Below are 27,115 nucleotides of genomic sequence, written 5' to 3' on the forward strand. Positions count from 1 at the left end.
CCATCACTACCACCTAAAACAATTCTGTCATAAATACTAGTAACCAGTTCAATTGACATTACTAAGAAGTTTTGCTTGAAATAAGTTACCATGAATGTCTTTTTTTTTTTTTAAGATTTATTTATTTATTATATGTAAGTACACTGTAGCTGTCTTCAGACCCTCCAGAAGAGGGCATCAGATTTCATTACGGATGGTTGTGAGCCACCATGTGGTTGGCTAGGATTTGAACTCCGGACCTTCAGAAGAGCAGTCGGCGCTCTTAACCACTGAGCCATCTCGCCAGCCCCATGAATGTCTTTATTGTAAAAAGAGGTTATAAAATGGATGAAACCCATACAAAGGAAGGCAGGAATGACATTTATTCAGCAATAATAGTAGAGAATTTTATAACTAGGTTTATCTAAATAAAAGCCCTTTTGAAATTCAAACTATAATTTCACCTGCATAGTTCAAAGGGGTTTGTTGGTTTTATTTCAGATCTTTTAGCCTGCATTAGCATTAGTCACATTCTAGGTATTTGAAAATTAGAAAAAGATTAGTAGCATTTAGGGGAAATAATAAATTTAGTTGGGAGGAAATATTTTTAATGATCTTTCTTTTTAACCCTTTGTAACCAGCAAGAAGTTGAGAAGTTTACAGACCTAGAGAAACTCTACCTCTACCTTCAACTGCCTTCTGGTCTTAGCAGTGCAGAGAAAAGGTAGACCTATCCCTGTCTTTGTAATGCTGCCTTGTTTGTAGGACTGTTCTGTGTACATTATGATTGATTGTTATTTTAGTATTCCTAAGCTTGTCTGAACACAGATTGGAAAAACAACACATCATGTGTCTTTTATAATACTTAGTTAATATTCACCATCAATTTTGAATATTTCATTTGTGTAGCTGGCTAAATACTATGAAATGTGAGTTGGGTTTGGTTACACAGCACAGTGGGAGTATGTATGCCATATAAAAATGTAAAAAAAAACAAAGAATAGCCAGGTAAGTCTTCTGAAGAATAAAGTGTGGGGTTGTTTTTAATGTAGTGTTAAATATGCACATCGTAGAGGTAAGAAAAAAGTACAATGTTGGCCACATTAATGTAGGTGTACCTCACTTTCAGTACTTTAGGTATTGCTTAAGTGGAGAGAATGTGGAGAAAACAGTTCTTCAGTTTCTATTCTTAAGACTTTCATTACCTTTGCATATTTCTGAGGATTCATTTCACTCATATGTTATCTTCAATATTATATTCATTTCAAATTGTACATGAGAAATAATGAAACACACATTATGTTGCTTTTACCTGTTCTTACCTCATATCAGCCATAATGACTATTTTAATTATATCCTGTTCTAAACATGTGCTCAGTATTTTGGAATCAGGTACTTCTACTCGGAGGTTGAGATTAGGGTCATAGTCATTAGACTAGCTTGCTGTATACGGTCTATAATGCCCATTTCATGAGATCGGCTTATAAAAGTACTGCCAGATAATAAAATTAATGCTGATTAGTGGACACAGTAGTCTATGCAAAGATGCTAGTTGTGAGAAGGGATGTGGGGGGTGATTTTCTTGAGGTCTCTCCTGTCCATTCTAGGGATGGAGTGTTTTAGTATGATTTCAGGATAGGTACTTCTACAGGCATATTCTTTGAGTGTGCAGAGGAAATCGAATATAAAGAATTTACCACAATGTTTGTTCTAAACATTTAACAATTTAGGAATTATAAACATATGAATAGGCAAGTAAGTTAGGAAATAATCATACAAAAGCAATTTTGATCAAAACAAAAGCCTTATTTTGTATTATCTTCACTACCTACTTAGAATCCAAGCCAGCAGTTTGGCCAAACAGGCCAGTATTTTCAGTCTGAAACAGATAGTAAAAACTGGCTCACAGTCACAAATACACAATTTCTATATAGATTACTGTGTATCTACTGTATGTCCTAAGTTCAGTTTGATCCGCTTATATGTTTTTAACATAACACTTAGGCCTTGCTTAAAAAGGTATTAATAGAATTGCTGTCTGGTTCAGCTAAAATTTGTCTGTTTTATCCTTAGTGATCAGAATGCCATGTCATCTAGTCGGGCACAGCAAATGCATGCCTTTTCCTGGATTCGAAATACCTTAGAGGAGCATCCTGAGACGTCCCTCCCCAAACAGGAAGTCTATGATGAATACAAGTAAGTGTACCACGTGATAGATTAAAGCAGATAAGTACTGTGTTACAACAGTGATTTACTTTATCTATGCTTATGATCTGGCTGTTACTTGGGTGATGTGTTTAGAAATTTCCAAGATTACTACCAGCTCTAAGCTTCTGTGCTAGAATGTAATATAGAACAGGATTATTGGGCTGGTGAGATGGCTCAGTGGGTAAGAGCACCCGACTGCTCTTCTGAAGGTCCAGAGTTCAAATCCCAGCAACCACATGGTGGCTCACAACCATCCGCAACAAGATCTGACTCCCTCTTCTAGAGTGTCTGAAGACAGCTACAGTGTACTTACATATATTAATAAAATAAATCTTTAAAAAAAAAAAAAAAGAACAGGATTATTAAATGAGGGCTTTGTCCAGGCTTCTGAGGATAAAGGATGTATAGGGATACTGAATTTAAAGGTTCTTATATTTTTAATGGGAGGGATTAGAGGGACAATGGGTGGCAATAAAAAATAATCAGTGCATAAGAAAAGACCAAAACATGGTTTTTTGTACTTTAATATTTTTCTCTTTTTTTTTAAATTGGATATTTTCTTTATTTATACTTCAAATGTTATCACCTTTCCCAGTTCCCCCTCATCCTGAAACTCCTTATCCCATTTCCCCTCTCCCTGCTTCTATGAGGATGTTCCCCCACCTACCCACTCCCGCCTCCCTGCCTTGGCATTTCCCTACACTGGGGCATCAAGCCTTCGCAGGACCAAGGACCTCTCCTCCCATTGATGCCCGACAAGGCCATCCTTTGCTACACATGCAGCTGGAGCCATGGGTCCCTCCATGTGTACTCTTTGGTTGGTGGTTTAGTCCCTGGGAGCTCTGGAGGATCTGGTTGGTTAATGTTGTTCTTCCTATGGTGTTCCAAACCTCTTCAGCTCCTTCAGTCCTCTAACTCCTCCATTGGTGTACTTGAATTTTTAAGCCACTTTTCATAAATCTAAAACCATTTAATTCTATCCCAACCAGAGAATATTGTAAAGTGTTTATTTAAGGATAAAAGAGATTAATGACATACAAAAACTCCACACAAATAACTTTGATTATGCAAATAGTTTGTTTAAATGGGAAATAAAAAGTATATATGTTATAGGTCTTTAAAGACAGAGCATGACTTGCGGGGCGTGGTGGCGCACGCCTTTAATCCCAGCACTTGGGAGGCAGAGGCAGGCGGATTTCTGAGTTCGAGGCCAGCCTGGTCTACAGAGTGAGTTCCAGGACAGCCAGGGCTATACAGAGAAACCCTGTCTCGAAAAACCAAAAAAAAAAAAAAAAAGAGCATGACCAATCATTGTGATATTCAGTATTGCTTAGTGTGTTTATAGTTTATTTGAAAGGAAGAATTCATTCTGGTAGAATTAAAACATCAAACTAAGAAAAAATTAGTATGGGAGTGAGTGGGTAAGGGAGCAGGGCGGGGGGAGGGTATAGGGGACTTTTGGGATAGCATTTGAAATGTAAATGAAGAAAATATCTAATAAAAAATTTTAAGGGGCTGGAGAGATGGCTCAGCGGTTAAGAACACTGACTGCTCTTCAGAAGGTCCTGAGTTCAATTCCCAGCAACCACAAGGTGGCTCACAACCATCCTAAGGAGATCTGGCGCCCTCTTCTGGTGTGTCTGAAGGCAGCTACAATGTAATTACATATAACAAATAAATAAAATTTTTTTTTTAATTTTTTTAAAGAAAAAATAGTATGTTGTAATTATATAATTTGTTAGAAAACTTTAACGAGAACATGGTTGATATCTGACAAGAAAACTCTCTAGCTTACTCATAAGTCTTAACTGCTCATTAAAGAAAGCATAGTTGGGCTATAAAAAGGAATACATACTTAAGATGAGCTAAATGAAGAACTTTAATGTTTTAAGAAAAGTTGAAACTGAAAGTTGTTCATTCTTACAATCTGTGAGTATCTGGTGAGACTGGCACCAGTTCTGTCCTCCCTAGGAATCTGTGTGTATGTGGTGGGTGGGTAGAGTGATAGTGTGTGTCTGGGAGCCCACGCTGATCCAGGAAGATTCCAAGAATGAAGTTAGCTTTATATCTGGGCTACATGGGAAGCAGGAAGGGATAGAGGAAAAAAGATGTATATTTGTGATTAGCATAGATTTAGTACAAACAGGGTAATTAAAATACAAAAGACCTTCTTAAACTTACATACTTGATCTTAGCCAAAAGGCGATCTTTCTGAAACATGTAAGAAGCTAATCGGAATTCAATAAAAGAACATTTGTACAATATGCTGAAGAAACTCTGAGTTGAAAATCCAGAAAATTGACGTTGTCAGCAAACTTCTATGACCAGGACAAGTGCTTAACTGTTCTTTTATCATTTGGCACATCTATAAAATGAAATAAAGTCGCTGGGCGTGGTGGCGCATGCCTTTAATCCCAGCACTCGGGAGGCAGAGGTAGGCAGATTTCTGAATTCAAGGCCAGCCTGGTCTACAGAGTGAGTGCCAGGACAGCCAGGGCTACACAGAGAAACCTTTTCTCAAAAAACCAAAAAAAAAAAAAAAAGAAAAGAAAAGAAAAAAGAAATAAAGTGAAACTGCATAAGGTTTATTTTAGTCTAAAATTATAAACTTGTCTGAAGTAGAAAATGTTGAAAAATTATCCAGAGATGTCTTGCTGGTTTCCTAAAAGAATTTTTTGTTTGTTTGTTTGGTTGTTTTTGGTTTTTTCGAGGCAGGGTTTCTCTGTGTAGCCCTGGCTGTCCTGGAACTCACTTTGTAGACCAGGCTGGCTTCGAACTCAGAAATTCGCCTGTCTCTGCCTCCCAAGTTAAAAGAAATTTTTAACAAGTGATTTTTTTAAAGTTTATTTATTTATGTATTTTATGAATATGGGTGCATTGTCTGCATGCATTCCAGAAAAGGGCATCAGATCTCATTATAGACAGTTGTGAGCTGCCATGTGGGTTTTAACAATTGAACTTAGTATCTGAGCCATCTCTCCAGCCCCAACAAATGATGTTTTCAGTAGACTATGAACAAATCCATGACATGCATATATTCCTGAAGTATTGGCCTTGCCTATTCAACAACTCATATCACCTGCAGAGACATCACCTCAGTTTGTAAAAATGTGACCATAATGCATGAAAACAGCTCATATTTTCCTAATAATGTTCTGTCTTGGGTAAAGCTTGGTTATATTTTACTATTAAATTATATTGAATTTTTCTTTGAAATCAAGAAATAATAAAGGTTTTTCTTAAGTAAAAGAGATTGAGGTGGCTGTATCTGGAGGATATCATCCTTAGTAAGGTAACCCAATTACAAAAGAGGTCATTAAATATGCACTCACTGATAAGTGGATATTAGCCCAAAAACTTAGAATACCCAAGATACAATTTGCAAAACACAAGAAAATCAAGAAGAAGGAAGACCAACATGTGGATACTTCATTCCTCCTTAGAATAGGGAACAAAATACCCATGGAAGGAGTTACAGAGACAAAGTTTGGAGCTAAGGCGAAAAGATGGACTATCCAGAGACTACCCCTCCCGGGGATCCATCCCATAATCAGCCACCAAACCCAGACACTATTGCATATGCCAGCAAGATTTTGCTGAAGGGACCCTGATATAGCTGTCTCATATGAGGCTGTGCTAGTGCCTGGCAAATACAGAAGTGGATGCTCACAGTCATCTATAGGATGGAACACAGGACCTCCAATGGAGAAGCTAGGGAAAGCACCCAAGGAGCTGAAGGGGTCTGCAACCCTATAGGTGGAACAACAATATGAACTAACCAGTACCCCAGAGCTCGTGTCTCTAGCTGCACATGTATCAGAAGATGGCCTAATCGGCCATCATTGGGAAGAGAGGCTCATTGGTATTGCAAACTTTATGTGCCCCAGTACAGGGGAATGCCAGGGCCAAGAAGTGGGAGTGGGTGGGTAGGAGAGCAGGGCAGGGGGAGGGTATACGGAACTTTCGAGAGAGCATTTGAAATGTAAAGAAAATATCTAATAAAAAAAGAGAGAGAGAAGGAGATTGAGGGCCTGGAGAGATAGCTCAGTAGTTGGGAATACTTATTGCTCTTGCAGAGGACGCAGGTTCAGTTCCCAGCACCAACATGGTGGCTCACAACCATCTAAAGGATCTTACAACTTATTCTGACCTCTGTGGCCTGTGTACACACACAGCTACGTGTACATACATTCAGGGAAAACGCTCATACACGTAAAATACAAATAAATCATTTTTAAAATAAAGAGATTGAAACGTCATGTTGTTAAGGAACATTAGTGACATTTCCAACCTGTACAGTTAATTTTCAGCTCAGTTGAGTTCTGTGAAGCATGTCACAGGGATTTTGATGGGAATTACATTGGATCTGTGTATCATGTTTAGTAATATAGCTTTTCACAATATTCTGCAAACAATGAGCATGAGAGTTGTTTCCATCTTGTTAAATTTACATTCTTTATTCAGTGTCTTAGTTTTCATGTGGTGGTCTTTCATGTCCTTGGTTAGATTTCTTCCTAAGTATCCTGTTGAATATGGGAGGACGTTAAATTATTGTAAATGGGATGTCTTTCCTAGTTTTTATTTATCATGTTCATTAACAGGATATAGATAATGCAACTAATTTTTTTGCTGGTTTTATATGCTAATACCTGACTGAAAGTATTTATTGGATTCTATATTTTTTTGGCAGAATGTTTAGGGTCTACATTTTAGATACAGAATCATGACATCTTCACCGTAGGAATAATTCTTTCCTATTTGTCTCCTGTTTGTTACTTGTCTTATTGCTCTAGCTGAAATGTTAAGAATTTGTTGGGGGTTGATGGGGTGGTTTGCTTAGAATTCTTGCATTTTGTCCATATCCATGTCTCCCTTCCACAGTTTCCTACTCAGGTTGTTTCCCACACTTCTCTCTCAAATGATTTCTCTTCTGAATCCAGTTAGTTGGTATAAGGTTGACCATTGGCACATACAACCAGCCAGGAGGTTCATCCCTAAGGAGAACTTATGTTCTCTCCCTCTGCAGCCATCTGCTACCTACAGCTCCTCATCTAGGGGAGGGGCCTTGTGAATTCAGCCCACATCTATGCTAGAATGTTGGCTAATATGATCTTGTATGGGCAACCATAGCTGTAGAAAGTTTATGAGTGCACCATCCCTGTCATAACCAGAGAGACTTTCAAAGCAGTCTTCCCAGCCTCGGTTTTTCCACCCATTCTGTGAGGATTTCTGAGCTTTGGATGTAGGGTGGTAGTATAGATATCCTATGTGGAAATGGGTACTCCATACTTTCTTTTTTTTCCTTTTTTTTTTTTTTTTTTTTTAAGACCAGGCTGGCCTCAAACTCAGAAATCCGCCTGCCCCTGCCTCCCGAGTGCTGGGATTAAAGGCGTACGCCACCACGCCTGGCTCATCGGCACTTTCTCTCTTCACTTTGACTAGTTACGATTCTCTGTAATAACCTCTATCTGCTACCAAAAAAAAAAGTTTTCTCTTAGTTTGTTAGTCTTTATTAACTTGAAGTAGTTTACTTCTATTTCTAGCTTCTTTGGGGTTTTTATCATCTTCTTTTTTGTTTTTTTGAGACAGGGTTTCTCTGTGTAGCCCTGGCTGTCCTGGAACTCACTCTGTAGACCAGGCTGGCCTCGAACTCAGAAATCTGTCTGCCTCTGCCTCCCAAGTGCTGGGATTAAAGGCGTGCGCCACCACTGCCCGGCCTTTTATCTTGAAGTTACAAAAATGCTTAACTTGATCAAAAGCCTTCTTCTGGATCTTTTGAACTCTCATGCCATTTCTGTTCTTATATCAAATTTACAGCTATATTACATTTATTAATTTGTATTTGTTAAACCTAATTTGCATCTTTGGAATGAAACTGGTCAGGGTATTTGATCATCTGTATATGTTCTTGAATTTGGTTTACCCTAGTTTCTTTGAGAATTTTTACATCTATATTTATTGGGATGACTAACCTGTGGTGGTGGTGGTAATGCATTCCTATCTCATTTTGTATCAAGGTAATGCTGATTTCATACATTAGGCTTAATAGTGTTCTTTCTTTTGTTTTACAGAAGAGTTTAAGGAACATTGCTGTTAGCTCTTTTTTTTTTTAAGATTTATTTATTTATTATATGTAAGTACACTGTAGCCGTCTTCAGACACTCCAGAAGAGGGCACCAGATCTTGTTAAGGATGGTTGTGAGCCACCATGTGGTGGCTGGGAATTGAACTCAAGACCTTCAGAAGAGCAGTCAGTGCTCTTAACCGCTGAGCCATCTCTCCAGCCCCTGCTGTTAGCTCTTACTGAAACATTTGGTAGAATTCAGCAGTGAATCTATTTGGAAATAAACATACTCAGAGAAGTACCTTACCAGTCTCGTAGGTGATTTTAATCTCTTGAGCTGACAGTGGACATCACCTGTCATAGAAGCATAACATGATTTTATACATAACATTTGTTTTAACCAGAAACAAAACCTGAGATCATTCTGTAACAGAACATAAATTATTATCTTTAATATCTGTCATTAATGGCTACACTACTATTTATCATGTAAATTATGTTTGCATATCAATTAAAATTCCTCTAGGTTATTTTAACCTTCTAGTAGAATATACAAAGTACGGGTCACTATCTCGGAAGAAATTCTAATATATGAAGCAGATAAAGACTTGTATACTTGGGCTGGAGAGATGGCTCAGCAGTTAAGAGCACTGACTGCTCTTCCAAAGTTCCTGAGTTCAAATCCCAGCAACCACATGGTAGCTCACAACCATTCGTAATGAGATCTGACTCCCTCTTCTGGCGTGTCAAAAGACAGCTAAGTGTACTTACATATAATAAATAAATAAATCTTTTTAAAAAAAAAAAAAAAAAGAGACTTGTGCACTTGTAATTTGGGTACATGTTGCCTAACTAGAAGAAATCGAATTCCTTGTTTGTTTTTTCACTTCCTGTATTATTTCTGCTTATACTTTTATTCTTAATCTCTTGATTTTCTCTGGTTTTTGTTATTTCATATTGTGTTTTTTTGTTTGTTTGTTTTTGTTTTTGTTTTTTTTTGAGGCAGGGTTTTTCTGTGTAACCTGGCTGTCCTGGAACTCACATTGTAGACTAGGCTGGCCTCAAACTCAAGAAATCTGCCTGCCTCTGCCTCCCAAGTGCTGGGACGCCACCACTGCCCAGCGTATATATTTTCTTCTTTTCTTTTCTTTTCTTTAAATAGTTCCTTCTTGTTTCTGGTCATCTTCCTGTTGTCTGTACTGAATTTATTGAAAAAGTGTTTCATATAGCCCAGGCTGACCTGAATGAACTTACTATGTAGCTGAAGCTGTCCATGAACTCTTGACCTTCCTATCTCTATCTCCACCTCTTTCTGCCATGTCCAGCTACTTTCTGTTTAATATTTAAATGTGGCAAGCAAAAAAAAAAAGCAAAATTCTATGTAACATAATAGTTTCATATTGCATCTATTTTATTGCAAATACTTTATTTATCCATACAGTTATAAAAGTTTTTATTGTAAAAATGTACCACATTTTTTAGTCATTCATTTAATGATGGCTGTCAGTATTAAAGTACTGTGAAACCAATGCAAAGTTCTTTTTCTACCTAATATGAATATTGATGCTATGAATACAAACATATAAGGATCTCTAAAGTATTAGAGTCCTTCAGGTCCATATCAAAGAGTGGTAGAGCTGGGCCATATGATGTTAATATTTTTATTTTTTTAACTTTTAAGAAATGTATTATGATTTATGTGTACAAGTTGCCATTGTCAGTGTTTTTATTACAGCAACAGAAAGCAAAACAGAAAAAGCATCAGGTGCTTTACCTGCTGAGCCATGTGGCTGGCCCTGGTTTCAGGTTTTTGGAGGAGCCTCCATCCTGATTTCCACAGCGGCTACATAAGTTATATACTCCTACCTACAGCTGATTTTTGAGTCCCCTTTCCCACACCCTGGGGATAACTTGATTTCATCATGTTTTATATTAAGTCTGTTGTACTAATACCTGACTAAATTAATTTGTTGCAACCTTTGAACCTTTGGTGTAATTGCTAATGAGGTATAAATTGTATTACCTGGTTTTACTGGTCATCTTCTGTGTGTTATACCTCATTTTGCTCCTCCGTTTCTCCTATTGCAGTCTCTCCATTAAACAGCTATTTTCTAATAATTATTTTCTTTTTTTTTTCACTTTCTACATTTCAGGGTTTTGTCTAATAGTTGCCCCAGGATCTATTTTGGATTATACCAACAAAAAGCCAGAAGCAAATAAGCATATTTGTATATGTATGTCCTCATTTACCTTATTCCATACTTTTTTTTGTAATATGTGCTCATCAACACAGATTTATAAATGATGTTTTATGCAATTGACTTTCAGTTCAGATATGAAAATATCAAAAATTATACATGGAAGATATATTTATTCTGTACTTTATATTTAGTTTTTACTGGTACTCTTTATTTCTTCAAGTGACTTTTTTTTTCAGAGCTGCTATGTAGAGTCCATTTAAGCCTGATTTCTTATATGACACATCTGCTAGTTTTAAAAACTTATTTTTATCATAGCAAAATTTCATTATATATTTTCTAGAATTATAACTTTTTTAATATATGTAGTTTCTGTTTTTCTATTGATATTTCCTGTTTGGTGAGATTTGGTTTCTCCTAACACTGAGTATATTTTAAGGAGCTGATTTATAGCAAGTACATCTATCAAGACTTCTTCAGGTATAGCTTCTAACAATTACAATTTGGGAACAGGGCAAAAATTTTGATTATTTTATAGCTCATAGTTCTTTATTGCAGGTTAGACATAAAATATGTTACTCTGGAAACTAGATTCAGTCCCTCCCCAAGGTTTGTGTGTGTGTCATTTCTTGTGGTTATTAATATTTGTTGGCTGCTTGGGGGATAATTTTTTATGTGGCTTTTTTGAACTATACTGTGTCACTATGACTATCTACTGAAGTCTCCCTGGCTTAATAGTCTAGTAAGATATAGATTTCAAAAAGGACCTGGATCCGATAAATCTCCTAATCTTTATTCACTAGGGTTCTCCATAAGTATGTATTAGGATTCAGCCTCAGCCATCAGATGTGGAATTAACTGTCCTTAGCCTTCACTTTCTGCTGTGGGGAGGCTTTCTCTTTAGCCTAAAATGGGAACTTCAGCCTTTCTCAAGTCTCAAATACTTGTGATGTAGCATCTCAGGACTGTTCAGATTGTTTTTATCTTTTTCTTAATTATTTTATTTACATTTCAAGTGTTGTTCCCCCTTCCCAATCCCCATTCCACTACTCCCCCACCCCTCCCTGAACTGGAAACTTAAGGTTGTTTGGGAAATCAGTTGGATAGTGTTTTGCTGGGGCAAACCCATGAAAGAACATTTTGTTAAAGTGAACACAGGTGTTGAAGGCTCAGGCCGACTCATGAAGTAATGTTTCAGAAGCAGACACAGGGGAGGAAGTTCTGCTAAAGCAAGCACGTGAAAGGACACGTGACAAAGGATCCTTTGCTAAATGACACACATGTATTGGTCTGCCTTATATTGCATAGTTGAGCTGTATTAGTCAGGACTCCATAGAGAGCAATGGAACAAAAAACATCTGGTGGAGTGCTGCAGTTTCTTGCCACTTCCTCAGACTTGGGCTGATTGGATGCATGTGCTGAGGCAAGGCACATGGAGGACACGTGATGTTTGGAGGTATAAAGAGGACTCCTGATGGCGACAGAGCTTGGCTTGCTGGTACAGCTACCTGTGCAACCTTGTGGATCTTGAGACTTCACTGATCTTCATTCCCCTGAGAGAGGCACAGCCGAGAACTTCTCCTGGTGTTCCTGCTGGTCCCTCCCACTGACTGGTGCTAAGGCTGATGCCTGATTGTCTCAGCTAGGTGGTGTCACCCTGTCACCATTGTTGCTAACCTGACTCTACCAAATTGGACTACTGATATATCCGTGAAGTGTTTGCTAGTGGATGGAGCTGCTGCTGCCTGCTAACTGAACTGATTACCAGACAACACAGACAGGAGTTGCTCCAAAGAACCTTTCTAAACAGGTTCACTCCTCCAGCCCACCCTCCTACCCTCCAGACCCCCGTATCCTTTCTTTCCCACTACCTCTGGTGGGTAGTAGGCTACAAGTGTTTAAGAACCATCATTAGGGGCTGGTGAGATGGCTCAGTGGGTAAGAGCACCCGACTGCTCTTCCGAAGGTCCAGAGTTCAAATCCCAGCAACCACATGGTGGCTCACAACCATCCGTAACGAGATCTGGCGCCCTCTTCTGGAGTATCTGAAGACAGCTACAGTGTACTTACATATAATAAATAAATAAATCTTTAAAAAAAAAAAAAAAAAAAAAGAACCATCATTAAAAATAAAGTTTGAGCTGGGCGTGGTGGCGCACGCCTTTAATCCCAGCACTCGGGAGGCAGAGGCAGGCGGATTTCTGAGTTCGAGGCCAGCCTGGTCTACAAAGTGAGTTCCAGGACAGCCAGGGCTATACAGAGAAACCCTGTCTCGAAAAACCAAAAAAAATAAAAAAATAAAAAATAAATAAAGTTTGAGCCGGGCGGTGGTGGCGCACGCCTTTAATCCCAGCACTTGGGAGGCAGAGGCAGGCGGATTTCTGAGTTCGAGGCCAGCCTGGTCTACAAAGTGAGTTCCAGGACAGCCAGGGCTATACAGAGAAACCCTGTCTCGAAAAACCAAAAAAAATAAATAAATAAATAAATAAAGTTTGAAAAAATTAAACTTACACCGGGCCGTGGTGGCGCACGCCTTTAATCCTAGCACTTGGGAGGCAGAGGCAGGCGGATTTCTGAGTTCGAGGCCAACCTGGTCTACAAAGTGAGTTCCAGGACAGCCTGAGCTATACAGAGAAACCCTGTCTCAGAAAAAAAAAAATTAGAGTTACACATCCCCCTCCCCTTTGCCTTTAAGAGGGTGCTCACCCACCGACTCAGTCCCACCTCACCCCTCTAGAATCCCCCTTCTTTGGGGCATCAAGCCTCCACAGGACCAATCACATCCTCTCACACTGATGCCAGATAAGGCAGTCCTCTGCTACATATGTAACAGGGGCACGGACTGGACCATGTATTCTCTTTCTCTGGTGGCTTAGTCCCTGGGAGCTCTGATGGGTCTGTTTAGTTGAAACTTTTGTTCTTCCTATGAGGTTACAATCCCCTTCAGGTCCTTCAGTTCTTTCCTTAACTCTTCCATTGGGGTCACCAAGCTCAATCCAATGGTTGACTATGAGTATCTGCAGCTGTCTTAGGTGCTGGCAGAGCCTCTAGAGGACACCCATGCCAGGCTCCTGCCTGCAAGTACATCTTGGCATCAGCAATAATGTTAGGGTTTGGTGTCTACAAATAGGATGGATCCCAAGTTGGGGCGGCCTCTGATGGCCTTTCCTTCAGTCTCTGCTCCATTTTTTGTCCCTGATTTTCCTTTAGTCAGGGACAATTCTAGGTTAAAATTTTTTTTTTTTTTAAGATTTATTTATTTATTATATGTAAGTACACTGTAGCTGTCTTCAGACACTCCAGAAGAGGGCGCCAGATCTCGTTACGGATGGTTGTGAGCCACCATGTGGTTGCTGGGATTTGAACTCAGGACCTTTGGAAGAGCAGTCGGGTGCTCTTACCCACTGAGCCATCTCACCAGCCCTAGGTTAAAATTTTTGAGATGAGTGGATGGCCCCACACCTCCACTATGGGCCATGTCCATCTACTGGAGGTGGTCTCTTCATGTTCTGTCTCCCTGCTATTGGGTATTTCAGCTAATGTCATCCCCATTGGGTCCTGGGAGCTCCTTCAGCCATTTGAGATTCCTCAGTTGAGAAATCTCTGTTTAGCTCTGTACCACATTTTTTAATTGGATTATTAATTGGTTTGAAAAATCACATCATCTCATTAAATGCTGAAAAAGCCTTTGACAAAATACAACACCCCTTCATGTTAAAAGTCTTGGAGAGATCAGGAATTCAAGGCACATTCCAAAACATAATAAAAGCAATATCCAGCAAACCAGCAGCCAACGTCAAATTTAATGGAGAGAAACTTGAAGCAATCCCACTAAAATCAGGGATAAGACAAGGCTGCCCACTCTCTCCCTATTTAGACAACAAAAAAAGGTCAAAGTGATACATATTGGAAAGGAAGAAGTCAAAGTATTACTATTTGCAGATGATATAGTATACATAAGTGACCCCAAATTTCTACCAGCGAACTCCTACACCTGATAAAGAATTTCAGCAAAGTAGCTTGATATAAAATTAACTCAAATCAGTAGCCTTCCTCTACACAAAAGATAAATGGACTGAAAAAGAAATTAGGGGAACAACATCCTTTACAGTAGTCACAAATAATATAAAATATCTTGGTGTAACTCTAACCAAACAAGTGAAAAACTTGTATCACATGAACTTCAAGTCTCTGAAGAAAGAAATCGAAGAAGACCCAGAAGATAGAAAGATCTTCCAGACACATGGATCAGTAGAATTGACATAGTAAAAATGGCCATCTTACCAAAAGCAATCTACAGATTCAATGCAATCAATCCCCATCTAAATTCCAACTCAATTCTTCGCAGAGAGAGAAAGACGAATTCTCAACTTTATATGGAATAACAAAAAAAAAAAGAAAAACAATAATAAAAACAATTCTCAACAATAAAAGAACCTCTGGGGGAATCACCATCCCTGACCTCTGTACTGCAGAGCAATAGTGGTAAAAACCACGTGGCATTGGTACAGAGACAGACAGGTCGATCAGTGGAATAGAATTGAAGACCCAGAAATAAATCCACACACCTATGTTCACTTGATCTTTGACAATAAAACCAAAACCAAGCAAGTGAAAGACTTGTCAATTTTCTTTTACCAAATTTATCTTCTAGATTATCTCACAGATGTGATGTAGTATTTGATTGACACTTTAAAGAGAATATTATCCAACCATATCTCTGTGGCTTCCCTACATTTTTTTTTTCCAGACAGGGTCTAATTATGTAGTTTGGTGTCCTGGAGTTCACTATGTATGCGATGCTGACAGAGCCACCTGCCTCCTCTGCCTCCAAAGTGCTGGACTTAAAGACATGTGCAACCATGCTGTGTAGCTTACCTATTTTTTAATTTGTTGTCATCCGTAATGCATGAGCGGTAAGACCCACTAAACTAGCAGTTTAAAAACATTGTAAAGATTTAATTAGAAAAATGATCATCTTAATAAATTATTCTGTATATAGAAAAAAATGATAAAACCTTGGTTTCATCCGAAGTATCCAAATATGCTTAAAGATTTTAATAAGCTATATGAATTGGATTGGGTTAGACTAAACTTCTTTGTACAAATTCCTATCTACAAATTTTCTAACTTTTATCTTAAGGACTTGAGAAAAATGAAATAATACTTTAAAGCACTCAATGGTATAAGATTTGGTCAGTTATCCTCTGACTGCTTGCACCAATTTTCTCTACTGTGTTTTAGCTTATGTTTTTAATATTTTTTAAGATTTATTTATTTTTTTAAGATTTATTATTTAGGGGGCTGGTGAGATGGCTCAGTGGGTAAGAGCACCCGACTGCTCTTCCGAAGGTCCAGAGTTCAAATCCCAACAACCACATGGTGGCTCACAACCATCCGTAACGAGATCTGGCGCCCTCTCCTGGAGTGTCTGAAGACAGCTACAGTGTACTTACATATAATAAATAAATAAATCTTAAAAAAAAAAAAAAAGATTTATTATTTATTTGTTATATGTAAGTACACTGTAGCTATCTTCAGACACCTCAGAAGAGGGCATCAGATCTCATTATAGATGGTTATGAGCCACCATGTGGTTGCTGGGATTTGAACTCGGGACCTTTGGAAGAACAGTCAGTGTTCTTAACTGCTGAGCCATCTCTCCAGCCCCATAAATATTTATTTATTGTTATATGTAAGTACACAATAGCTGTCTTCAGACACACCAAAAGAGGATGTCAGATCTCATTATGGATGGTTGTGAGCCACCATATGGTTGCTGGGACTTGAACTCAGGACCTTCTCAAGAGCAGTCAGTGCTCAACTGCTGAGCCCTCTCTCCAGCCCTGTTTTAGCTTATTTTTGTAGAATTAAATATTTACTTTTACATTGGGTAAATGATGTTATAAATGACAGGACAAAGTAAAAAAGACTGAATTCTGTGTATTTTGAGTGACCTTTTCAGTCATATTAAATGTTAATTGTATTTCAGTCTTTAAAGCATAGTTTTAAGTAAAAAGGAAAAAGACCAAATGATCTCATTTTAAGAATGTTAAGAGTGAGTTTTTCGGGCTGGTGAAATGGCTCAGTGGGTAAGAGCACCCGACTGCTCTTCCGAAGGTCCAGAGTTCAAATCCCAGCAACCACATGGTGGCTCACAACCATCCGTAACGAGATCTGGCGCCCTCTTCTGGAGTGTCTGAAGACAGCTGCAGTGTACTTATATATAATAAATAAATAAATCTTTTTTTTAAAAAAAGTGAGTTTTTCTATAAACTAAACATTCTTTGTTTTTTACCTTTTTATAACTTGTATAACATAACCTAATGCTGAGTTAGGTGTTAATTGACACCAAATTTTGCTTGATGAACCCTGCAGTTAAAGCAGGAAAATGAGATGTAAGCTAATCCTCACCTTCATTTGTCCTATCGTGACCTGTGGCTTGCAATACAGCCCTTGTTTTCTAAATCATAACTGTATGTGCGCTATTAATTCTCATAAGTTAGCATCATTGACTATTTAGAATTTTCCAATGGGTAATGATAAAATCCTTTTTCTTTAAAACTACTGAAATCTAGATAGGCCACCTCATAGTAGAGCAGTCTTTATCAGGGAGGTACTCACATGGATACCAATATTTAAAATTATGACAGTTTCTCCACATGACAGGAAGTTGAGCTATACAAACTGAATTCATTTCTAATTCTAAGATTTCATGAAACTAAAGAGATACAAAGGGGAAGAGTGACTCTGGACCTTTGAGACGTCTCATTGCCTTTGGTGTTAGCCTTACCACTGGAGTACAAATATTAGTGCAGATGATCTCTAAGGTCTCTTAGTTCATAGCCCATGTTTTGGAGTTTGGGGGGGGGGGTTGTTTGTCTTGTTTTGTTTTAACGGGCTTTTTTCACTTTCTTTTTCTTGTATAAAATCTCTTATGTTCTTGAACAAAGACTCCAGTGTGGGTTTTGACAAGATGATCAGTGAATTCCTGATAAGGAGACTTGGTGAACACAGTCTCTTCCCAGAGGTTGGGTATTAGGTAGCTGTAGGTCTTAGAAATGGCATCAAAGGTGGCCTTGGCAAAGTTGCCCAGGGTGGCAGTATAGCCTCTGGCTGATGTGTAGCAGTCATCAATACCAGCCATCATCAGTATCTTCATGGGCACAGGAGCAGAGACAATGCCAGTGTTTCTAGGGGCAGGGATGAAGCACACCAACACAGAGCTACCGTGGCCTGTCACCTTGCATGAAACAGTATGAGACTTGCTAATCTTGTTCCCCCAGTAGCCTCACTGCACAGGGATGAAGAGAGCTTGGCCAAGATTATGGCCTGTCAGATGGTAGTAGCTACCTCCTTGGAGCATTTAACACCAAGACCAATGTGACCATTGTAGTCCCCAATAGCTACAAAAGTCTTGAACCTGGTCTTCAAGCCAGGCCAAGTCTGCTTCTGCACTGGCAGGCTCTTTAGAACCTCATCCTGTAGGGGTGTACTCAGGAAAAAGCCAATGATCTCGATTCCTTAATGGTCGAGGAGAATAGGTAGAGCTCCAAGGACTTGATTTTAGGTCCTTATCCAAGCAGTCCAGCTTGGGGATAGGAATCTACTCTTCAGCTTTACCTCCAGGAGCCAGGACCCTGACCCATGCCCCTAGAAATCTCTGCAGAAGCCCGGAAGCCTCTTAATCATGGGGCTGAAGAGGAAGAAGAGGAGACTGTTTTGAAGTTTTAAACCATCCCGTGGTATTAAAACTGTGTAATGCTCTGAGATTGGAAGTTATCTCTTCTCTGTGGGTGTACCTGTATGTATATACAAATTAAAGCCCTGCAAGATGGGCTTACATGTACTCATTTCAGACCTAGGGTTTGACCAGAGCTGGAAACTTTATAGCAATATACTGTCTATGTACAAATTTCATACAAATTTCTCAGATGCCATTGAAAACAGTATTATAGATCCTTAGAGGAAGTCAAGCAAATTTAATCTGAATTTAGCATGTAGCTCCCCAGAGTGAGTGTTTATAAATTGTCCTGAATTACTGGGATATCCATTGGTTCACTGTACTAAGAGTGTATTGAACTAGCACCATGCTGTGTGATGTTGAATTCTGTCACTGTTTGAATTGCTCTCCTTCCTTTGCAGGAGCTACTGTGACAATCTTGGCTACCATCCATTAAGTGCTGCTGACTTTGGAAAAATCATGAAAAACGTCTTTCCAAACATGAAGGCACGCCGTTTAGGCACTAGAGGCAAATCTAAATATCCTTTATCAGAATGGTGTCAGGAATCTCTTTAGACTCATCTGCTAATGTAGTTCATCTGGCCACTACGTTTTGAAATAAGTGTAAATCAACAAATAAACAGTTTAAAGTCCTTAGTAGAGTAACTACAAATGCTATTTCTCCCACTGTTACCAAACTACATAAGAAATAGCAAATGATTTCTAAGTTAAGATTCTGCAAGATGTTATCGTTTTATCATTTTATGTTTTAAATTCATATTTATGTATGTGTTCCTATGCACCTGTGTGTAGCATATATGTGTGCTACCAGAAGAAGAAAGTGTTGAATTCTCTGGAGCTAGAGTTACAGGTGTCTGTAAACCTCAAAGTGTGGGTGCCAGGAACCAAATCCAGGCTCTCTGTAAGAGTTGCAAGTGCTTTGAAGCACTGAGCCGTTTTTCAGCCCCTTTTATCACCTTGTTATTATCCAGTCACCTTTGCTTTAGCAGTAAAAGTGGAGAAAGATGATGGCTTATATTGTTTCCCTCCTGTAATGCAAAAAACATGGGAATCTCCCTGGTTAAAAAATAATTAGAATGGCCGGGCGTGGTGGCGCACGCCTTTAGTCCCAGCACTCGGGAGGCAGAGGCAGGCGGATTTCTGAGTTCGAGGCCAGCCTGGTCTACAAAGTGAGTTCCAGGACAGCCGGGACTATACAGAGAAACCCTGTCTCGAAAAACCAAAAAAAAAAAATCTTGTCTTACAATGACAGTTACTAGTGTTAACTTTTTTTTTTTTTTTTTTTTTTGCAACCATTAAAGCAGAACATAGAAAAGACCCTTTTTGTATCAGAGAAATAATATATAAGCAAACAGAAGGGGATGAAAAGTAAGAATTTATTACAGGTTGACCCAAGTGTCCACCACAGGCTGGCCCATTGTGACTGGAAGAAGGACACTCAAGTACCTGCCCTGGCCACAATGGTCTGGGATGGCCAGAAGAAAGACACCCAGTGGAAGAATGTGTGATGGAGAGATGGAAGAGAAAGTGAGGCCAAGGGGTTCATACATTGTGGGGAAAGTGGAACTAGAGGCCATGGTGAGGTCCTTACCTGAGCTGCTACCTAGAGCTGATCCTGCTGTAGCTGGAGTCTGTGTTGAGATCTGTGGTCCAGGTTACCACCAAAGCAGATATCCATGGTATTGGTTGCCACTGGGGCAGTGGGACATGCTGATCTGAGTGGCCTATGCTCCTGCAGGGAGGGAGCATGTCAGGGTCTGTGATTTTATGGCAGCCAGGGGCCTGTGTTGATGTCCAAGGCCATGTTACCACCAAAGCCCATGCAGGTGCTCTGGTTTAGACTGATACTTGAGGCACTGTGCTGAACTGGCCCTACCCCTCACCAGCAGCACCTAGACTGGGCAGCATAGTTGAGCTGACCCTGAGGACATGTAAGCAGGAGAGTTGACCCTGCCCTTTGCAGGATGTGGCATTGAGTGATCTCGCAAGGGCAGTGCTAGAGACCTTACCCTGATGGTTCGGGCACTAGAGAAACTGGTGGGCTGACTAACTCAGCTACCTTCCAGGCCCAGGTCTACAGCTTTGAGTTGGCCCACCCCAACATCTACTCCATCTGTGATCTACTGGAGTCCATGAAAGGGCGGATCCTGCAGATCCAAAGCTGCAGGATCTCTGTGACACAGAGTATCTGAAAGGAGTCCCAAAAAGGATCCAGTATTGATGATGTAGCAGAAGCCAAATGCCTCAAACTGGACCAATGATTAATTGTAATGAACATTTGCAAGTAGAGACTATCTTTTATTAGAAATGCATTCATACCCTCCTTGCTCAGCTCATGGCCTTTTTTAAAGCCTTAAGTTAGCTACTGTGGCAATAAGAGAAGGGGCTAATAAGGAAGAAGGCTGCTTTTCTAAAGGAGTCACAGGTGCACCACTCTAGCCTTGTTTCCTGAATTCAGACGTAAAAGGTCTTGATGTGTCTTTGGCATGTTACAGGTGATAATCCTGTATGTTTCAGTGGAAAAAGAAATATAAAGGTTAAAGCCCTTGTGATACTCTTAAGGGTTGTTTTTGTCCCTCTGCCCCTACTCAAGTTTCCTATCCCTTTGCCAGGTTTCCATCTGGTGATTCCTTCCCTCTGACCTGCTTGTTACTGCTGGCTGGCACTGCATAGTGGGAACATTTGTTCATAATGTTATAACAGATGAGATTCCTTTTAAGACAGTTATACTGAACATTCTACAAGAAATGTTTAGTTTTAAAAGCACTGAAGTATTCTGAGTTTCTGCTAGTACATTGTGCTTTTATTGACAAATTCCCAAAGTATATGTTATCTCCTAGTGATTGTATTCACATTTTACAAACAGTTCCTTCTCAAGTGCTATCTTTATAGGCAGCCCACTTAAAGTGCTTTCAGCCTTAACTGTTTATTACATATTGCTACAGTGGACTAAGGAAAAAAGCTTTTGTTCATATGCCAACACTGCCCAACCTTGACTTTCATAAAACTGGAGATGGGGTAAGAATCCTACAATTTCTTTTTAATAAAGAGAAATGTGCCTTTAATTGAATGCATTCTGTTCAGTATATTGGCTAAAATCGGGAACTGAGGATTGTTCCTTCCACAAATAAAAAGAAGAAAGAGTGGGGAAAAAACACCCACAATGGCCAAAAGATGTTAGTGAAAATGACCTATATCACTGTGAAATTCAGGAGAATAAAGACCTAAGATTACTAATTTGTAGGTATGTCCATATATATTGATGATACCTGTATACATTGTATACATAAGGAAGGAAATCTTGTAGAATAGCTATATTTGACTTCTCTAGAAAAGAAAACAGGGAGCTGGAGAGATGGCTCAGCGGTTAAGAGCACTGACTGCTCTTCCAGAGGTCCTGAGTTCAGTTCCCAGCAACTATATGGTGGCTCACAACCATCCATAATAGGATCTGATGCCCTCTTCTGGTGTGTCTGAAGACAGCTACAATGTACTCAAATTTTTTTTTTTTTTGGTTTTGTTTTTTTTTTTTTTTTTTTTTTTTTAAGAAAACAGGGCTACTACGAAAAGTAGTTTTTATTGATACTAAAGAAAGCTTTAGAAATACCAAAAACATCTATTTGTGTCTAGTTGCTCTTTTAGTTTTATTTTTGAGACAGTGGCTCTCTATATGGGCTTTCTGTTCTAGAAGTCAAGTCACTATGTGGACCACAGTGGCCTTGAACTCACAGAGATCCACCTGTGTCTGCCTCCAAGTGCTGGAATTAAAGGTGTGGAACACTACACCTTGATTTAGCTGCTATTTAAAGTGCTATATTCACCCTACTCTTGACTGACTATTCTTTACAGATTCGCTCTTATGTGCAAAGCTGTTACATGTCTTCCAACAGCTCCTTCATGCTGTTTTGATCCAAGGGATGTATTTTGTATCTCCCAATAAGAACACATATCGAGCCGGCATGGTGGCGCATGCCTTTAATCCCAGCACTTGGGAGGCAGAGGCAGGCGGATTTCTGAGTTCGAGACCAGCCTGGTCTACAAAATGAGTGCCAGGACAGCCAGGGCTATACAGAGAAACCATGTCTCAAGAAACCAAAAAAAAAAAAAAAAAAAATACATATCGTCAATGTACTTCATCTTAATTTCTCTGAACATTAGAAGAAGAGGAAGAAGAAGTAGTAGTAGTAGTATTTCATAAAGTTAACTTTTCCTCTTTCCTTTGTATAGTTGGAAGGAGTTGAACCATCTGGGCAGCTTCAAAATATTGATGAGGAAGTTATCTCTTCTGCTTGCCGTCTTGTGTGTGAGTGGGCCCAGAAAGTGTTAAGCCAGCCATTTGACACAGTCTTGGAATTAGCCCACTTCCTTGTAAAGAGTCACTATATAGGCACCAAGTCAATGGCAGCTCTGACTGTGATGGCAGCAGCACCGGCAGGTATGGAAACTGACCGCATTGCTATAGGTAGAGCTGATAGCAAACGGAGAGCTTGGAAGCCAGTAAGATGGCACAGTAGGTAAGGCACTTGCTACCAAGCCTTATGGCCTGAGTGCAAGCCTCAGAAACAGAATGATGAAGGGCGAGAGCTGACTCCCCTCCTGCAAGTTGTCTATGACCTCCCTGGTACATGTGCATTTATAAATAAATAAATCAAACTTAGAGGATTGATTAATGAAGTCTGTGACCAAAGAGCTTCATCATTTAAGGTATAAGTTCATTCTTACTTCAGTTCACACTAAATGCAGATCTTTTATTAAGCTAATAAAATAAAAACTATATTGTTAAGCTGTAGAGCTTAATTTTCTACTTTCTGTGTTGCTCTGCTAGAATAAACTATTTGAATTCCCCTACCATACCTTTTTTACAGCTGTTTTTAAATGTAAAGAATATATGTATTTTTAAGTCTATGTGTCTAAATTAATTAAATGTTAAAAGTAAAATAGAATTAAAATTTAAAATTATGTGCTAGGCTCCAGTCCCAGAAATTAATCTTGTAAATAAAATGATCTCTGAACATCATTGACTGATTACCTGGTTTTATTAAAAAAATAAATTTTATGAAGTGGTACTATAAAATAAAAAGAGCTTTGTTTTTGGTTGGTTGGTTAGTTTGTTGTTTTTGAAATGGGGTCCCTCTGTTAATAGGGCCCAGGCTGTCCTGAAACTAAACATAGAAATCCTCCTGCCTCTATCTCTAAGGTATTTATCACCATACCCGGCTGAAAGAGAATTTCTTTTATGGCAGTTTAAATGATAATTTTAATTCAAAGAGAAGTTTTTGGAATTGACAACCTTAGTAATTAGCATTATTGTTGGAATATCTGATGCATTCCTAATTGAATAGCTGTATGTAAGGTATCAGTTCTATCAGGTATCAGAAAATTTTAAATGCCTTAATTCACTTATACCTGACAGATTGTAGAGTGAATAAATTATATTACCTTAGAAAATTATTCCTGTGAAGAATATTAACATGAAATTTGTTCTCCAAGATATGTCTTCTAAGTTTATATTTTTTAAATCTGCACTACATTTATCCTGAAGAGATTTATTGTTCATGTTGTGCATGAGTGTATATAATCTCTCCTTTTCATTTTGTGGCCAGTTGAGAACCAGTATCAGCAAAACAGCCTCTCACAGTTGCTAGTCACAACTTTTCCTTCCTGAATATAAACTGTATATGACCAAACCTGATTTTTCACTTAATCAAACACAAGCATGACATTGCCTAGTAATCCCAATGTGTGTCACTAAATAGCTCACATATGTTAGCTCCCTTAATTCCCTCAGGCCTATGAAAAAGGTGATGTTCATTCTAGGAAGCAGACTCTAGGAGGTGAAATAGTTTGTCCTTGGCCAGATAAGTAATGTAACTAGGATTTGAATACTGTTTGCCTGTCTCCAAAGACCAGGCTACCTCAGTTACTCTTACTAACTCCTTATCTTCTTGCAAAATAAGACTTCGAAGAGTGTGGAGCCTTCAGGACACTCTGTAATCTCTCCTTACTCTCCTCACTGACAGTTGGAAGGGTACCTCTATGGATGGGGGCTTGGATTTTTTTGGAAGTACCATCTGTTTCCCATTATTTGCAAAACTGACCAAAAGAGAATGAAGGGATTTTTGAGGTGTAAGTCTAGTAAAGTAGAGAGATGGCTCAGCAGTTCAGAGCACATGTTGCTCTTTCAGATAGCCTGGGTTCTATTCACAGGACCCATGTGGCAGCTCACAGCCAGCCCTCTGTAACTTCTGTCCCAGGGGATCCAAAGACCTCTTCTGACCTTAGCAAGTGCCAGGCATGCACATAATACACATATGTACATACATGAAGGCAAAATATTCATACACATAAAATAAATTTTTTAAATGTACTAAAAAGTACATGTGTGAACAGGTGATTTTTATTTTTAGAAGCAACATATGAGAACACAAAACTTTACCAATTATATCATTACTGAAAACACTTTCAGTCTTGAAATTTTGTACTCAACTATTAGTACATTTTTAAAAGAATACTCATGATAAATTAATTTTCATCCTTTGAAGGCAAATTAGTTTTTTTATAAGTACAGTGTCCATCTTGAAGACAGGTTGTGTTACAAATGTCCTTTTTGTAAGTCAGCTGCTTGGAAATCATTCCTGTCCAGAAACCCTGGCAAGAGGACAAGGCAGAAAGCTGTGAGCCGTTGGCAGAGGCTTTCCTGGGTGCAGATGCTAGGAGGAACGCTGAGCAGGGCCAAAGGAAGCAGCAAGGCTGAGTTCAAAGAGAAAAACAGTAATTACAGCATTTAATAGAAAAGGAGAGGATCAAAACTGAAGGATTATCAACCAGAGTTCGCAAAGGAGAATTCCTGTTTTTTAATTTCTTCCTAGCCTCCCTCCCTCCCGCACCCGCACCAAGTTGTAGCTGATGCAGAGCAGAGCCTGGCTAAGGGACCGAAGGCAAAGTGCAATTTTTATCTTGCTTTTTCTTTCTTTCTTCTTCTTTTTTTTTTTCCTGCTATCTTAATACTCTTAAAAAGTCTTCTAAGTGACACTTTTCAAAATGCCTTAACCTTAGTCTTACAAAGAAATTCTGCTTCTTAATTTCTCTAGGTCACACTGGAATAATCATTAAGTAACAATTAAAATAATGGTTCAATTTCTGGTAAGATTAAAAACTTATTTTCCCCACATAAATTAGGTTATGGAGTGGTTTTAGCAAATATTTATTAGGTTATCCTTATGAGCTAAATATTTAAGCTATGAAAATTTATTAATTTCATTCTAGTCACAGAAAGGGGTAGGAATTTGCTGGCATCTAATACAATGTAAAAATGCTCTATTGGCATGTATTTTTCTTAGTGTTCCAACATTTATGATACAAATAATCTTTTAAAATTGTCTGCTATTGTTTACTTAACTGAAATTGACCTGGTTAAACCATATTTTAAGGTATTAAACTCTTGTTGACAGAGGTTTGTAAATGGAAGTCTGTTACTTTGCTTTGCAAATATGCTGTGAGTTAGTGTGTGCTGGCTTAGCCGCTTTGTCCAGCAGATGGCTACACATTCAAAGAAACTAAGTAATGCGGCCTTCCACAAAAGACAGTGTGTAGTTTTAGCTTTCCTTTGTGTTTATTTTCAGGACTTAAAGGAATTCCCCAGCCTTCTGCTTTTATACCTACAGCTGAAAGTAATTCCTTTCAACCTCAAGTAAAGACTTTGCCATCTCCAATTGATGCTAAGCAGCAGTTGCAACGGAAAATTCAAAAAAAGCAGCAAGAACAGAAACTACAATCCCCATTGCCAGGAGAATCCTCAGCAAAAAAAACAGAAGGCACTACAGCCAACGGAGTGGCTAATCTACCCAATGGGAACCCTGCGATCCTTTCTCCCCAGCCCATTGGGATCGTGGTGGCAGCTGTCCCTAGCCCCATTCCGGTAATATTATCACTAGAGTTTGGCCTTACTGAGATGGTAGGAAGTCATTTATTTTATTATAAGTAACAGGTGAGGAGATGGCAAGGGTCATAAACTGGTTTTAAGACCAGACTATCCTTGGTCATTCATCTTTCTTTCTTTCTTTCTTTTTTGGTTTTTCGAGACAGGGTTTCTCTGTATAGCCCTGGCTGTCCTGGAACTCACTCTGTAGACCAGGCTGGCCACGAACTCAGAAATCCGCCTGCCTCTGCCTCCCAAGTGCTGGGCTTACAAGCGTGTGCCACCACGCCTGGCTGGTCATTCATCTTTCATTCCGAATATTTATTGCTAATGAAAAGCAAACCCTAAACTTTACAAAACTAAAGATACAAAAGATGAAGATTTGTAAAGTGTGCATATAAGCAGTCAGAATTTCAGTAAGATTAAATTTATTAAAAATTTTTTCATCCCTGGCTGGATCAAGAAACTTTTGGGAGCCTAAATGTTTTTCTTAATATTGAACTAGATCAAATTATAATATATTATTCATGGTTTTATACTTGAATGTGGGCCTGCATCTTTGGTTAGCTGGGTAGATAGAGGAGTAGAAGATTGTTAAGGTCACTATCACACAACTAACATTATAGTGAAGAGGCTTTTCAAATGCAAGTGTATCCTCCTAAAGTAAAGTGATAACCTTACATTACTATTGGTATGATTATTAAGGAGATATTTTCTCTTAATTTTTCTTGGTATCGGTATCTTTCATCATTGCTATTCCATTAAAATTATTAATATCTGGCGGCCATACTACTCACCTAAAAGCAGATTTCAGGAGGCCTACTGTGGATAAGGAAATCCACAGTAGCTAGTTACTAAAGTCCAGGGCAAACTTGAACTGTGTAAGACTTCCCAAGAATGAACTGTGCTCTTAGATACTTGAGAGTTTACCTTTCTTCATGATTGTATTCCTTCTCACTGTAACATCTTTAACCCACTCATTAGACAAGTATTTATCATAGGTA

At 38.8% G+C, this 27,115-nt stretch overlaps 1 protein-coding gene across 3 annotated transcripts in view; it reads left to right on the top strand.

Moving 5' to 3' along the window:
• Rfx7 (regulatory factor X7) overlaps window positions 1-27,115 on the top strand; it is a 92,769-nt gene that overhangs the window by 59,183 nt on the left and 6,471 nt on the right. For all 3 annotated transcript variants that reach the window (XM_029481237.2, XM_021172436.3, XM_029481238.2), the window contains 6 exons: window positions 621-703; window positions 2,053-2,175; window positions 18,595-18,711; window positions 21,127-21,211; window positions 22,421-22,628; window positions 25,816-26,111. In XM_029481237.2, the coding sequence (XP_029337097.1) occupies window positions 621-703; window positions 2,053-2,175; window positions 18,595-18,711; window positions 21,127-21,211; window positions 22,421-22,628; window positions 25,816-26,111 (912 nt within the window). The remainder of the gene's footprint in view (window positions 1-620; window positions 704-2,052; window positions 2,176-18,594; window positions 18,712-21,126; window positions 21,212-22,420; window positions 22,629-25,815; window positions 26,112-27,115) is intronic.

The sequence above is a fragment of the Mus caroli genome, unplaced genomic scaffold (genome assembly GCF_978045245.1).
Source record: "Mus caroli unplaced genomic scaffold, Mus_caroli_1 scaffold_11, whole genome shotgun sequence".
In the NCBI taxonomy this organism is placed as follows: Eukaryota; Metazoa; Chordata; class Mammalia; order Rodentia; family Muridae; genus Mus; species Mus caroli.